The 13,964-nt window shown below is 39.9% G+C and overlaps 1 protein-coding gene across 1 annotated transcript in view; it reads right to left on the bottom strand.

The window, feature by feature from the left end:
* PDZD2 (PDZ domain containing 2) overlaps positions 1-13,964 on the bottom strand; it is a 362,151-nt gene that overhangs the window by 46,059 nt on the left and 302,128 nt on the right. The window contains exons 12-15 of the mRNA XM_006873509.1: positions 13,197-13,314; positions 10,620-10,752; positions 2,282-2,363; positions 819-853 (exon numbers count right to left, since the gene is read on the bottom strand). Of these exons, the coding sequence (XP_006873571.1) occupies positions 819-853; positions 2,282-2,363; positions 10,620-10,752; positions 13,197-13,314 (368 nt within the window). The remainder of the gene's footprint in view (positions 1-818; positions 854-2,281; positions 2,364-10,619; positions 10,753-13,196; positions 13,315-13,964) is intronic.

Here is a 13,964-nt window from a genome sequence, read left to right as displayed (position 1 = left end):
TGGTATATGGAGGGGATTATAATCAATGTAATGAAACAAGTTATATGAATTGTTGAATGTGAAACTGATGATGTGCCCTGTAAACTTTCACTCAAACCACAATAAAAACCTTAAATTTAAAAAAAAAAGAAACTTAATACAATAGAAAAAAACAAAAGTTGGAGTAGGGTATGTAGAAAAAGAGAATAGAATCGCAAAGTCAAGTGGTCCAGTCAGCAGATGAAACAAAACAGTGGAACCAAGCACCCCGATCCATTTGGATTTGGGAAGAACTCAGCTAAGGAAGCCTGCACAGTTTTAAAACTCAGGTCTCAAAGATGCCCATTCCGCTATCATGGAGCAGTTTGAAAATAAAAAAGGTAGTTTTCAAACTAGAGTTCAGTTCTTTTCTTTTGTTGCTCTGATCAATATTTGCTAGAAGAAACACACATGTATATTGGTTCTTAAATTAGCATTGCTTTTTTCAGTGATGGTTTATACACACTGTTGCTGTCATTTTCCATATAAAAGAGCAAAAATGGCTTATTGATAAAAATATGGGCTGGGCCCTCAGGCTAATTATATGGGCTCCTGGAAGAAGTTTTGTAGTCCATGGATGGTGCAAACACCTAATGTGCATAAGCTGCTACCAAAAGGTTAAAGGTTCAAATCTACTCAGAGGCACCTCATATAAAAAGGCCTAATAGTGTAAGTCTGAAGGACCGGCCACTGAAATCCCCATGGAGCTCAGTTCTGCTAATGGGGTCACTATGATTGACATACTGGTGGGAAGTGGTTTGAGGTCAAGCTGAATGAGACAGTGAGTGTGCCCGACTCACCTTTTTGGCCAGAGAAGGACTCTTCAAGGGAGTACCTATTTGGGGGGAGATTGATCATATTATCAAAACAATGAAGATCAAATCACAACTAGGCTCACATCTTTAACTAAAAGCATGGAGCCAAACATAGTAAACAACATTTCCTCTGCTTGGTGAGTTCTGATGGACCATGTGAATAGGTAATAGACATGTATTCAATCTATATGGGTACCCAATATCCATCCCATCCCACTTCCCAAAAGTCTGATCATCCTTCAAGCCCCAGCTCACATGCTGCTACTTGTATGGTGACCCCAGCTGGAAAGAATCTCTTCTTCAGAATTTCCAAAGTATTTTATACATCAATTTCCACAGAAGTAGTACACATTAATTAGAAATGGGTGTGACTTATCTCCCTTCTTCAACAGATTCAGTTCGTACAGAGCAGAGATGCTCACTAATCTCAGCATCACACTTGGTACCTAACTTCAGTGATATTGCTGAATGGACTGAAGGATGAATAAACAAATCAACATCCTCCGAGGAAAACATGAAAGAACTGGGGAGAGGGCTGAATAACCCTTTAGGTTTTGAATGACAGAATGAAAGGGCTCAGCATTAGACTTTAAGCCATTGATAAAAAGATCTTGGGCCTGAGGATCATGGCTTAACACACTTTTTCAGCAATGATCAAGTGGAAACAAGGTGGTGACAGAAAGACTTCCAGGCAGGTCAGGGTAATGAACTCACTGAATGAAGAGATGATGGTGTCTGTGTGCTCATTTAAACATACTAACCATGGATTCAAATCGTCAGGGTATTCCAAGGTTGCCAAACACTTCTATGCCTCCCTGTTCCTCTGACAACCACTAACTCAGTTCTTTTTCCTTCTGAAAGTAATCTTCACACCAGAAGGCTTTCACACGCAGGACTGTCTGAAGGATCCTTTTAGGTCCCCATGTTATAGGAACCATTAGTTCAAAAACTTGAAGCAATGTTTTGTAATTTAAGCTCATATGGAATTGTTACGATTTTACTCATTCTCCGTCTGAACTTTTCTACTTAAGACAGGAGAAATCATAATTTTTGCATCTTTGTTACTCAATTTTGAGTTGAAGATTTTAATTTATGGAGTGAAATCCCAAGTTTGGGATGGATAAATTTCTGCATCTACCAAACAACTGATGTTTTGGTGCCATATATTGTCACCCAGATGAATCGTGCATAACCACATGAAATGCTGCAAACTCTCTTTGGAAAGTAGTTGATGAGGCATGCATGATTAGATCTTTGATGGAACCCATTAAGTAACTGCAGAAATCAAGAGCAGTCCCCAAGAGGATGCAGAGAATTTCTTTGGCAGCTACTTTTGCCTAACCTGATAATTACACAGAATCCAATACTATTGCATTGGGTAGTGCCCCATGGGGGAACTTAATGAGAAACTCTTCTGAATGTTAAATGAAAATGTGCGATTACTGTACCTAAGCCGGGAGAGGAACTGGCCTCTTTGCTCTCCTGGTAAGTGCTGCGTGCTATCACTTCATCCATTTCCTGTTCAGAAACCTGGTTTTCAGTAGAAAGCACAAATTAGATGGTTTTATTTATTTCCCCCAATACAAGCAGCCACAACCAGAGTCAGAGGTTGAATGAAGATAAAAAAACAAATTACAGGTCAACTCTTATGGTCACCCTCAGAACAGATGAGAAGTCGAGGGGAGTGTGATCAATCTGTAGGATAAGCACTGGACTGTGAACCATAGGTCTATGGTTTGAGCCCACCAGCCACTCCATGGAAGAAAGATGAGGCTTCATGCGCCTGCAAATTTTTATTTTTTTACAGGTTTGAAAACCATATATAGGGTGGTTATGAGTCAGAACTGACTCCATGGCACTTCACAACAACAAGTATGAGGGGGTTTCAAAAAGCTTGTGGAAAAATTCCATCACCTTTTAATTTCTTTTTTCCATGAACTTTTGAAGCTCTCTCGTAAAGCTGGATTAACGGATTGCTTCAAAACAATGCATATGTAACAAGACCTTCAACTGGTTCCCAAGTCAGTTAAGCAGTGCAGTCACGGGCTATGACTACCACCAACATGGCTGGTATCTGCTACTCTCTGGAATGCTCACTTCCAACTTTTTCTTTTTATAAAAAAAAATTTTAATACTGCAGAATAGAAGCCAGAGTAGTATAAGAATACGTGCCTTTCACCTGGAGTCAGTAAAGGTAAACGTTCTGTCACATTTACACACATGACTTCTCTCTATAGTCACACACGTATACATTGCTATGGTTTTTTGCGAAACCATTTGAAATAAGGTGCAGACATCATAATCCTTCACCATAAATACTTTTAGCATCTTTCTCTTAAGAACAGGACATTCTCTTAAATAACCAGGAAATGTAACCACTGATAATGTTGTCTAACATACTTTTCAGATTCGATTTTAGCCAATTGTCCCACTACTGTCCTTTAGAAGTGTGACTCACAGTATGCCTGGAGTTAGTTCATACGATGCTAGATGCTGGTCCTTTAGAAGTGTGGCTCACAGACTGGAATTAGTTCATACGATGCTAGATGCTGGTCTGCTTTGAAAAAAGAAATGTCCTCTACCATGCCAATCAACATGCAATTTCCTTCATCAGTCATACCTTAATAAGGGAAAAATGCCAATGCAAGTGCCTGGTGATGTAACTGACTTACATTCTTCTTTTTCCCCCACTCTGCAATTGTGGTTTATTGTTTTCTTAATCCAATTTCTCAAACAGCATTGAACACATTTATACTAGTCCAGTAATTACCATGCTACCCAGAAAACCAAGTGAACAGTTTATTAAGTATTCAGTGAGGGTATGGAATGGGATACAAGTTAGACATCCAAGATGGGCATAATCGTACTAATCACATAAAAAGTTAAATTTCATTTAAAACTGACTTATAGTCTGATGCAGCCCCTTAGCAGAATGCCAACTTCTTTTTTTAGTCATGCTTTATAGCAAGGTAGGGGAGCCAGGATCTAGATGTCACATGCCTTTAGTTTCCTTTAATCAGAATCAGTTCCTTAGATTTTCTTAGTCTAGTGAGATACATATTTTGGGGAAGAGTCCAAGGCCATCCAAACCATCAGCTGGGATTTGTTTGACAGAAAGTTTCCTCAAGTTTAGATTCAGATGATGTTTTTTTTTTTGGGGGGGGGGGGGGGGGGGTGGGGGGCAGAAATAACAACACGATTTCCTTCTCAGGGCATCCCAGAGGCCCCAGTGTTCCCGTCTCATTACTGGTGATGAGAACCTTGACCTCTTGATTAGGGGATTTGCCGAATTTCTTCACTGGGATGAGGATTATCTTTGCCATTAAGGTGTAATCTCTGGTCAGATCGTTTTGAGGCTGTGTAAATACTCTTCTCCCAAAGGTTTTAGCATCCATTGATTACTCTTTCCTGAATCGATTATTGCTTTGATGTTTTCAAAATAGCAAGTTTTGTAGCTCTTCCTTTTATCTGAGGATGCTCCAAAAACTTTGTGGAAAAATTGAATTTAAAGATAATGGATTTTTCCCATGAACATTATGATGCCCCTTTGTATTTACTGGTATCATGATACATGACGGCTTTATAAAAATGTGTTGTTATCCATGACTATCCTTACTTATAAGGGAATTTGAGTCTAATTTACAATGAAATGTAGGGTATTTTAAAAGACAACCAGAAAACTTCATAGAATTTCTTTTTCCAAAGGTAAGAATATTTTTGCACTTGGAATGGTAATTCTATGTACTAAAATAACATTCAGCATAAATAACACTTGGATTATAAACACAGTAATTTTTTTCTAAGCAGTAAATGAATACGTCCATATAAACTTCTATAAAGAATTAGTGTAACCGAATGAACACATCATAATTATACTGTGGCCTTTACATAGTATAATAAGGCTCTCAGGAGAATAATGTGTACACACTCAGGCAAATCCACGTACATATACACACATATCTTCATATTGTTGTTAAGTGCCGTGAAGTTGGTTCTGACTCACAGTGACCCTGTATAGCGTTTCTGAGGAGCGGTGGTGAGCTTGAACTGCCGACCTTTTGGCTCAATCAAACCTTGCAGTCTAGTGTATTAATCCACAGTGCCACACTAGAACTCCTACCCTCTATATAGCAAAGTAACAATGTATGAATGGAGCCCTGGTGGAGGATAAAGCATTGGATCACAAGGTTGGTTTGAACCACAAACTTGGTTCAAACTCCCAGCTGTTCCTTAGAAACCCTATACAGGGTTGCTATGGGTCAGAACCAACTCCACGGCACTTAACAACAATGTATGAAAGAGTCAGAGGAAATGTTAAACGGTGGCTATTTTCCTTGGTTCAAGACTTTCAATATTTGCAATATATGCATTTTTTTTTCCTCAGTGGGGAAAAACAGTTGGGGTTTGAAATGAGTAAAGGGTTTCTTGGATAATTCTAAGCATGCTGAAACTTCCTGTGCTAATTAAAAATGAGCCTTTATTGGTTTAGTCTATTTACCATAACCTAGAAACTGCTCCTTTAGCTTGTCTAGACCTTGGGTTTGACTACTCCAGCAGGGCAGCCAGGGCTCTGGTTATGAGAAACAGAAGAAAACTTCTTGTGGTATTTATCTTGGAATAACATGAAAACCAAGGAAGTACATATATTCAATATCAAAATGTACTGTTGGCATGAAATGCTGGGGTAAGTGGTACAAAGATACATTCAACAAAAAAAATGGAGCTTTGACTAAAAGGAAAATATAGTATGATGTTACAGCTAAGAACACCATGTTTACCTAGAAAGAAATGTGAAATCCAGCCAACTTCTGACATTTGGTTTTGCTGAACACATCTCCAATGCCAGAGCATAAGACCATTTTACTGTGGCCAGAAACATGACTGGAAGTATGTGTTCAAGGTTCACAGACCAGCAGCCCTTCAGGATCATCATGCTTTGCACTGAAATGCCATTTTGATGTCTGTATTGGCAAATTAGGCAGACATTTTCAGTCTGAGATGAATTGGATCTCCAAACAAATCATGACCCATGTTATCCTGGAAAGGATTCTGAAGTCAGACATGCCAAGAGCTAATGAATGCAAACCACTGAGAATTTAAATGCTCACAATGCTGCTAAGGGGCCTGCTAAGGCAGTCACGGCCTATTGGGCCGCTTCCTGAAGTGAAAGGAGGCAATGTAGGTGATGGGCTCCCAGTGAAGACAATGGAGGAAAGAGCTGAGAACCACTCTTGCTGTCAATAGGAGGTAAAGTAGTGTAAAAGTGGCCGGAAGAGAGCCACGAGGACAGCAGGGGACCCAAACCACACATCCTAGGGGAAGGCTCCCCGACCACAGAACAGAAAGAAGACAACAGGAAGTGAGAAGTAGGAAAAAATGGACAATGGTGGAAGCAAGATCTGATTTTATATTTTAGTCAGGGCATTTTAATGTAAGACATTTGTCAGATGCTTAAAGGAGTCCTGGTGTGGCACTGTAGGATAAACACTGGACTGCAAGGTTGGTGGTTTAAACACACCAGCCACTCCTGGGAAACTGTACAGTAGGGGTGAGAATATTTGGTCCGTGGACCATATAAGGTCCTCAAAATCATTTGGTCTGACCCTGCCAACGCAACTGCATGTCCACATGGTTGTTGTTAAGTGCCATCAAGTCAGTTCTGACTCATAGCGACCCTGTATAGGGTTTCCAAGGAGCGGACGGTGAGCTTGAACTGCTGACTTTGCAGTTCAAACCGACCTTGCAGTCCAGCGCATTAACCTACAGTGCCACACCAGAAGTCCCACATTAGGGATGAGTTAACAAAATGTTTGGCCAAATATAGCAGGCTAATTTTTTTTTTAGCAGGCTAATTTTTAAGTTAAGGAGCTCTGGTAGCGTAGTGGTTACGAACCTCACCGTCAGCAGTTTGAAACTACCACCTGTTCTGTGGAAGAAAGATGAGGCTTTCTGCTCCCATAAAGATTTACAACCTTGGAAACCCTGTACAGGGGCTCTATGAGTCAGAACTGACTCCACAGCACATAACAACAAAACAATTTTTAAGTTGATAATTTTGTATGGCCTGTGACTGACGTTATAAATTTTGGCAGACAAATGGTTCCCCACCCCTGCTATTCAGAGTCCTTATGAGTCGACAGCACTTAACAACAACATTAATGATCAAACAATCTTAAAAAAGTGTAGCAGAGTAGACTCTGAATGGATCAAATGGTGATCTTTATCCAAATAGTGTAGTGGACGTCACATTTCCATAAGAAGGTATGACGTCACAACTCCAGGGCACTCACTTGTATTGGAGAGTGAATCACTACAAACACACACCACAGAGACGCTCAATTATGACCCAAAGTGAATACATGAAGGAAATCTCAGACTTGGCATATAGGAGAACCCACAAGGCCTCTCAGTAGACTTCTTACTCTTCAGATGGTTCACAGTGCCTGGGACCATTTAGCATACAATCGAATAATACCACAAATGGTACAGGGGAGTAGCCAGATTACAAACATGGGTAAGAGCTAATGATCTTAGTGAGTATGTGGGTTGTTTAAAAAAAAAAAAGGTCAAATACTGTTGACCACAACCTGATTACAAAGTCAGAGACAAGCCAGTTTAAAAGGTCTTTTACCACAAGTGCTCAAAACAACAACAATAAAAAAAAGCTGTACTCAATGTGGGTTGATGACATTCAGTTGGACTTAATGAAGCAGCTGGTTAGCTTAAAAAAAAAAAGGCACTATGACCAAGTAACAGCTGAGGCCAATGATAGAGTGGTTACGACCACTTGCAAGGTCACATGGGTCAGCAGAGATCCTGAAAGACACCAAATGAGCTCTCAGGCCTTCAGTGAAAGTTGTCACCTCAGGCCCCTGACGGACTGACAGAAGAGGAAGACCCGTCAGACAGTGGAACAGAGGGCGGCTACTCTTTAACCTGGTCTCTTCTTTCACCTGTCTGGCCCCTGTAAAGCCCTCACAGCCTCACAAAATGGGTCTGAACATTTTTTGAGTCATGAATGACTGTGAATGTGACACAAACTATTGACGTCATAGAATTCAATGCAAATGACCCTCAATTTGCACAATTCATTAAGTCCCTGGAAGGGTCCACAGACTTCAGGTTAAGAACCACTGTAAAAATCTTGATCAAAAGTGGAAAAAGTGCAGAATAGAATTTTAAATCCTCGTGGAATTCTGACTTTCTGGAGCCATGGAGGCTGGATGAACCCCTGAAACGACTGTCCTGAAATAATCTTTAAGCCTGAAACCAAAAATATCCCCTGAAGTCTTCTTTAAACCAAACAGCGTTGTTGTAGTACAATTGTTCCGCTTAATTGGTAAAACATGTTGGCTTGGAGCATCATGCTCTTTGAAAGGGCGATGTATACGGGATAAAAATGCCAACAACAACAATAGGAAACTAGGGGTCAGTGAGTTTATGTTAACAGTGGAAAAGAAGGCATGGAAATGATAGCACAACTTGAAGAATGAAATCAAAGTCAATGAAGCGTACATGCAGAAATTGTTGAATTGATGTATGTGTTTTGTTATGAATATTTTCCACAAAATAATATTTTAATATTAGACTGAAGGAGCCCTGGAGGTGGGGTGTGTGACGTGAGTAAACTGCTTACCTGTTTACCCAAAGGTCAGCTGTTCAAACCCACCAATCGCTTCATGGGAGAAAGATTTGGCACTCTGCTTTCATAAAGTCTTATAACCTTGCAAACCCTTTGGGGGCAGTTCTAATTGTCTTCTAGGATTGTTGCCATGAGTTGGAATGAATCTGATGGAAGGGCAGTGGGAATGGGCTTGGGGTCTTAGCTTGTAGACTTAAGTAAAGATATATTCTAACTGCGCTGTGTAGTTTCATTACAGTGGACACTCCATAAATGTTCAGGTGGAGGGCTGAAAATCTAGACCACACAGGCTGGGGAGAAACAGGAAAGGACAGTCCTTCTACTCCACTGTCTTGATGCCTGAAAGTCTGTCTGCCTTGTACTCTCCCCACTCAACCCCAGTTTACTCCAGGGCCATCTTCCAACAAATAGGCAAGTGATTTGCAAAGCCAAGTATCATCTTATTTTCATTTGTTCAAATTTTGTTTGAAAAGTCACTTTATAAGATAAATAGGTATTTTCTGGACCCAACAAACAGTCAGATGAATATTAAGAAACTTTCCTCCTCAAATCTGAAGACATTATTTTCCTTTTTAGAGTGTCTGAAGAAGCTGAGAAATTCTATAGATGTGCAAATATAGCCACTAATATATGTGAATTGAGCATTTTATCCAAGCTTATAGTCATCTTTCAACTATTAAAAAAAGTATTTTTATACTATTTCAATCTTGGTAATTCTCATTTTTCACTGGGAGAGAACAGTTGAAAACTCACTAAATCTATTTAAAAAACGAATTACTTAGTTTTAAACTTACAGATAATTTCCAATATGTGGGCAAACAAAAGATTATGATCCCGCAAAAAACCAGAAGGGTTTTAAGATAAACACGGTCCTTGTTTCGTGATACACAAACCCAGAGAGGATAAGTAATCTCACCAGAGATCAAAGAGTCAGCTGGGAATTACTCAGAACGCAGCATTCCTACTTTCTAACACACCTAATTTTAAATTCAACAACTATAGAAAATGAGGTTTTGTTTTTCTAAGCCTGTGACACCAAAGACATCAAGGACAGTGGCTCATTTTCCATGTGTATCTTGGCCACTCTAGCCACAGGATAAAGCCCCATCCCCAACTGGATGAACTGTCCCACCAGCTAATCTGTCATGTGACAGTTAAAGCTTTGTATCAATTTACCTGGGCCAGGATTCTTAGTGGTTTCGCAGCTAAAATGTAGTTATTACCTTCACGATGAGATCTAATATATTGTAATCTCCCCCATGATGTGACTGATGTGATCAACTCTGGTCTGGTGTAATTATCGTATGTTTTGTAAATTCTTACTTCTAAGATGTTAATGGGGGAGCTCTGTGGCTCTGCAGGATAACCACAAGGTTGGTGATTCAAGCCCACGAGCTACTCCTCAGGAGAAAGAGGAGGCTTTCTGCTCCCGCAGGGATTTATAAAAACCTGCATGAGGTTGCTTCCAGTCAGAACAGGCTCAATGGCATTAACAACAACGATGCTAATGAGGCCAGATGTGCTCTACATAATTAGATTGTATCTTTAGTTACTCTCTTTTGAAATAGAAAAGATATTAAACAAGCAAGCAGAGCTCAGAGAGACCTACTACCACCAAGAAAGATGTGTCAGGAGTGGAGTGCGTCCTTTTCATTGGAGGTTCCTGCATTGTTAAGCTCCTGGATCCAGGGAGAAGATTCATGGAGATCTCCAAGTAATGTTGGAGCTACAGATGTTGAAAGGAGACAAGGACCATTCTCCAGAGATAACAAATAAAAAGCCTCGAGCAAGCAGTCTGAATTTGGACTTCTAGCCTCGTAAACTGAGAGAATAAGTTTCTCTGTGTTAAAAGCATCCACTTGTGGAATTTCTGTTATAACAGCATTAGATACCTAAGACACACACATGACTACAGTAAGGCGTACTGAGGGACCAGCTCAAATATACCACTGTTGTTGCTGTTGTTATGTGCTGTTGAGTCGGTTCTGATTCATAGCGACCCTGTGAAGGGTTTCTGAGGAGTGGCTGGTGGGTTTGAACTGCTGACTTTGTGGTCCAATGCATTCATCCACAGCACCACATCACTGCTACTAGATAAATCACCCAACCACCTCCCCACACTGAGAACAGTGTGATTACTTCACCTTTGGATTTGGGTGCCGACCGATGACAAGGCGAACAGGTCCTGGGGGGCATTTGCTCAGGATTGCGTGGACTTTACTGAGAGCAGCGTGGCGAACATTGACTGAGTTCACTTCCAGGATTTGATCTCCGCGGCTAGGGAGGGCAACAGAACCAACACTCAGTGGTAAGGGTCAACTTGCAAATGATTTCCACATGGGAGAGGTTCACAATGGGAAACACTTTCCAAATATATATTTAAGAAGCACACAGGGCTTTAAACCAGTTCATTCTGGTTTGACCCCCTACTGAGAAGTTGCATTTCCACTCCAGATGTACTGAATCAGCATCTACATTTTCACAAGAGCCTTCTTATACATAAACATCGCCTGGGAATCCTTAAGAATCTGACTTGATGTTGTCATCACTTTTGATTGATAGCCCTTCGACCACTATCAATTTCTTTCTTCCTACCATCTTTGTAAGGCGCTCTGGTAGCGTAGTGGTTACCAATTGGGCTGTGAACTGTAAGGTCAGCCGTTCGAAACTACTAGGTGTTCCACGGGAGAAAGATGAGGCTTTCTGCTCCCATAAAGATTTACAGCCTCAGAAACCCTGTACAGGGTGCTATGAGTCAGAACCAACTCCACAGCACATAACAACAACAACCATCTTTGTGGAGTCCTAGTGTGGTGTTGTAGGAAACTCTATATAGGTCACTATGAGTCAAAACCAACTCCACTCAACGGCACTTAACAATTACCATCTTGAAATGATTATCACGTGTATGCGTAAGAATCACTCACCTAGGGATCCTATTCATTTGTTGATTCAGTCTATCTGGGGTTGTGGTGTGCCATGGAGTCTGTACCTACTCATAGTGACCCTATATAGGGTTTCTGAGGCTGTAAATCTTTACGGGAGCCGAAAGCCTCATCTTTCTCCTACAGAAAAGCTGGTAGTTTTAAACTGCTGACCTTGAGGTTAGCAGTCCAACTCGTAACCACTACACTAGCAGAGCTCCATGATATCTGGGGGTAGAAAGGCATATCTCATCTGAGGATCGAATGAACGAACCAATTCAAAACCCTGACAATAACTGACACCCCTTCATCTTTGCATACATGTAAAAAAAGGCAACTCATTCACAAAAACAAATTAGATTATCAGTTGGCAAAGTCATTAAGTGTATCTATCGACATTTCATAAACAGTCAAGTCAAATACAAATGATAGTAAGGATAAAAATGAAGGCTGCCGTTTCTTGAGCACGTACTATGCGCCAAGTGCCAGGTGCTAAGTAATTTACATTTCGATGCTTTGAATCAGTGATATTATTGTCATCATATACATACGGCCACAGGCTCAAAGGTCTGACTCTTAATATCGTCACTATCAACCACCATCAGTTTCTTTCTTCCTACCATCTTGAAGTGATTATTTGTAATATAATTTAAGGAGGAAATATTTGAAGCTCAAAGGTTACTCAAGAGTTTGTAAAAACGTTTCACATTTGAACAAATGAGAAATTGGGGACAAGCTGCTCATTTTAACTTGAAATTATAGGGAGAGAACTCAGTATGAGAGAACAAAGACTCTTTATATGAGGTTTGAAGAATGTTCATTTGGCAGGCTCCAGACATATGGAACCATTCAAAAAAGAAACATCATTTTGGGATGTCATTAAAGGATTTTTGCTTTTCCTTGGGTTCTGAAAGTATATATTTTTTAATATACTTTGGATGATTTGCTAATTTTTTTCCTATGGAAATACAGTCTGATGATGAACTAAAAATATAATATAATCTATTAACAGGACTAAAAAAAATGGCAACCACTAGGAGTGGAATGTTGACAATTCCTTAATGACTCCAGGTCGAAGAAGCTTTTCCAGGTGAAATGTGATATTGCTTGCACAGGGTGCTTTGTGCACTATGTGTACAGTTGTGTGAAGTTTAGGTGGGCACAGACTCATTGCAGTTCCTCTTTATACAGAATACTTACACAGCTCTTTAATACACAGAATCCCCATACGTCTCTCTAATGCTACAACCCACCAATCCGGATTGAGAAAATAGACACCCAGTGATTTCAGATAGAAAACTTTCAAGAGACAACACTAAGAAGGGCTTCCCACTCATGGCATGATTTCAGAATTTTGAGTCCAGTGATTCTGAATCCTTACAAGTACATCCCTGTAGTGCATATAAACTTTATATAAATGAATACAGAAGTGGAAAAAATACTTTAGAGCATCATAGATATTTGTGTAGAACTGTGTTTTGTCAAGTCTGAAACTTAGCAACTAGAATAAGATAGGTAGGAGTAGGATGCTATATTAAGCCAAGATCTAGTTATCGAATTCCTAATGAAACCACATTTCATTTGGTTTTCATTCTTGGAGATGCTATTAAATGTAATTCCATCCTCATCATTGTCTAAGTAATTCAAAGATTTAGAATCCCATAGAGGAATGTAATAGAGTCGATATCTTACATCTGTGTAAATTCACAGTTTGTGGAAAAATGCCATTATCTTTTAATTCCATCTTTTTCTTTGACCTTTTTGAAGCTCCCTTGTATTAGCAAATTTACAACGAACCTCAGGTTGCTTTCCATCTTGGCCACTGACCCGGGGGCCAGGCTGTGAATGTAGACACCTGGGGGGCCGTTTTCGAGAGCCAGACAGCAGGCACCAATGCCCAAGCCAACTCTTGGCTCTGCGGAGCATCATTCAAAGAAAGAGAAAACAAAACGTTACATGGTAGCTAGAAACCAAGCACTGGTTAGAAACTACGTTAATTATATTCAGACCTGTATCTACTTAATTTTCACCTCTTACAATTTCAAATTACAATATGTATCCTGCTTTTCTTTGTCAATAGTGCCATAGTCTGTTAATGAATGAGGCCCCTGCTGGGCCGGGATAACTGTGGATTACCAAGTACGCAATGGTTTGTTTTCTGCTAGTCTAGCTAGCCTCCTCAAATCGGTGTTTGGACACGGGCAGAATCTATATAAAATGGATTACTATTCTGGATACACAACTTTAAGGCTTTCTTTTTTCTTTTTAGCAACCAGTCTCTTGGTTATTAACTTGCTCAATATATTTCTGTGGTAGGTGGGAAGAAAGGGAAGCAAAGATGAAAACCAGTAAGATCTGGTGACCATTTAATTACTTGTGTTAACTGTATTCTCAACTTACATTTGTATCTGAAAAGTAACTATTATCTTTTATTCTTTAAAAGCCATCTTTAAAAATTCACATTTGTCCTAAAATGAATTATTCAGTGATTTCTTCTGTCTGTCTTATATATATATATATATAAGAGAGGAGAGGGGAGAGGGGAAGAGAGGGAGAGAGGGAGGG

The sequence above is a fragment of the Chrysochloris asiatica genome, unplaced genomic scaffold (assembly GCF_000296735.1).
Source record: "Chrysochloris asiatica unplaced genomic scaffold, ChrAsi1.0 scaffold00243, whole genome shotgun sequence".
NCBI classification, from domain to species: Eukaryota; Metazoa; Chordata; class Mammalia; order Afrosoricida; family Chrysochloridae; genus Chrysochloris; species Chrysochloris asiatica.
The sequence above is the reverse complement of the archived record's forward strand: the minus strand, read 5'-3'. Positions and strand labels throughout refer to the sequence as shown.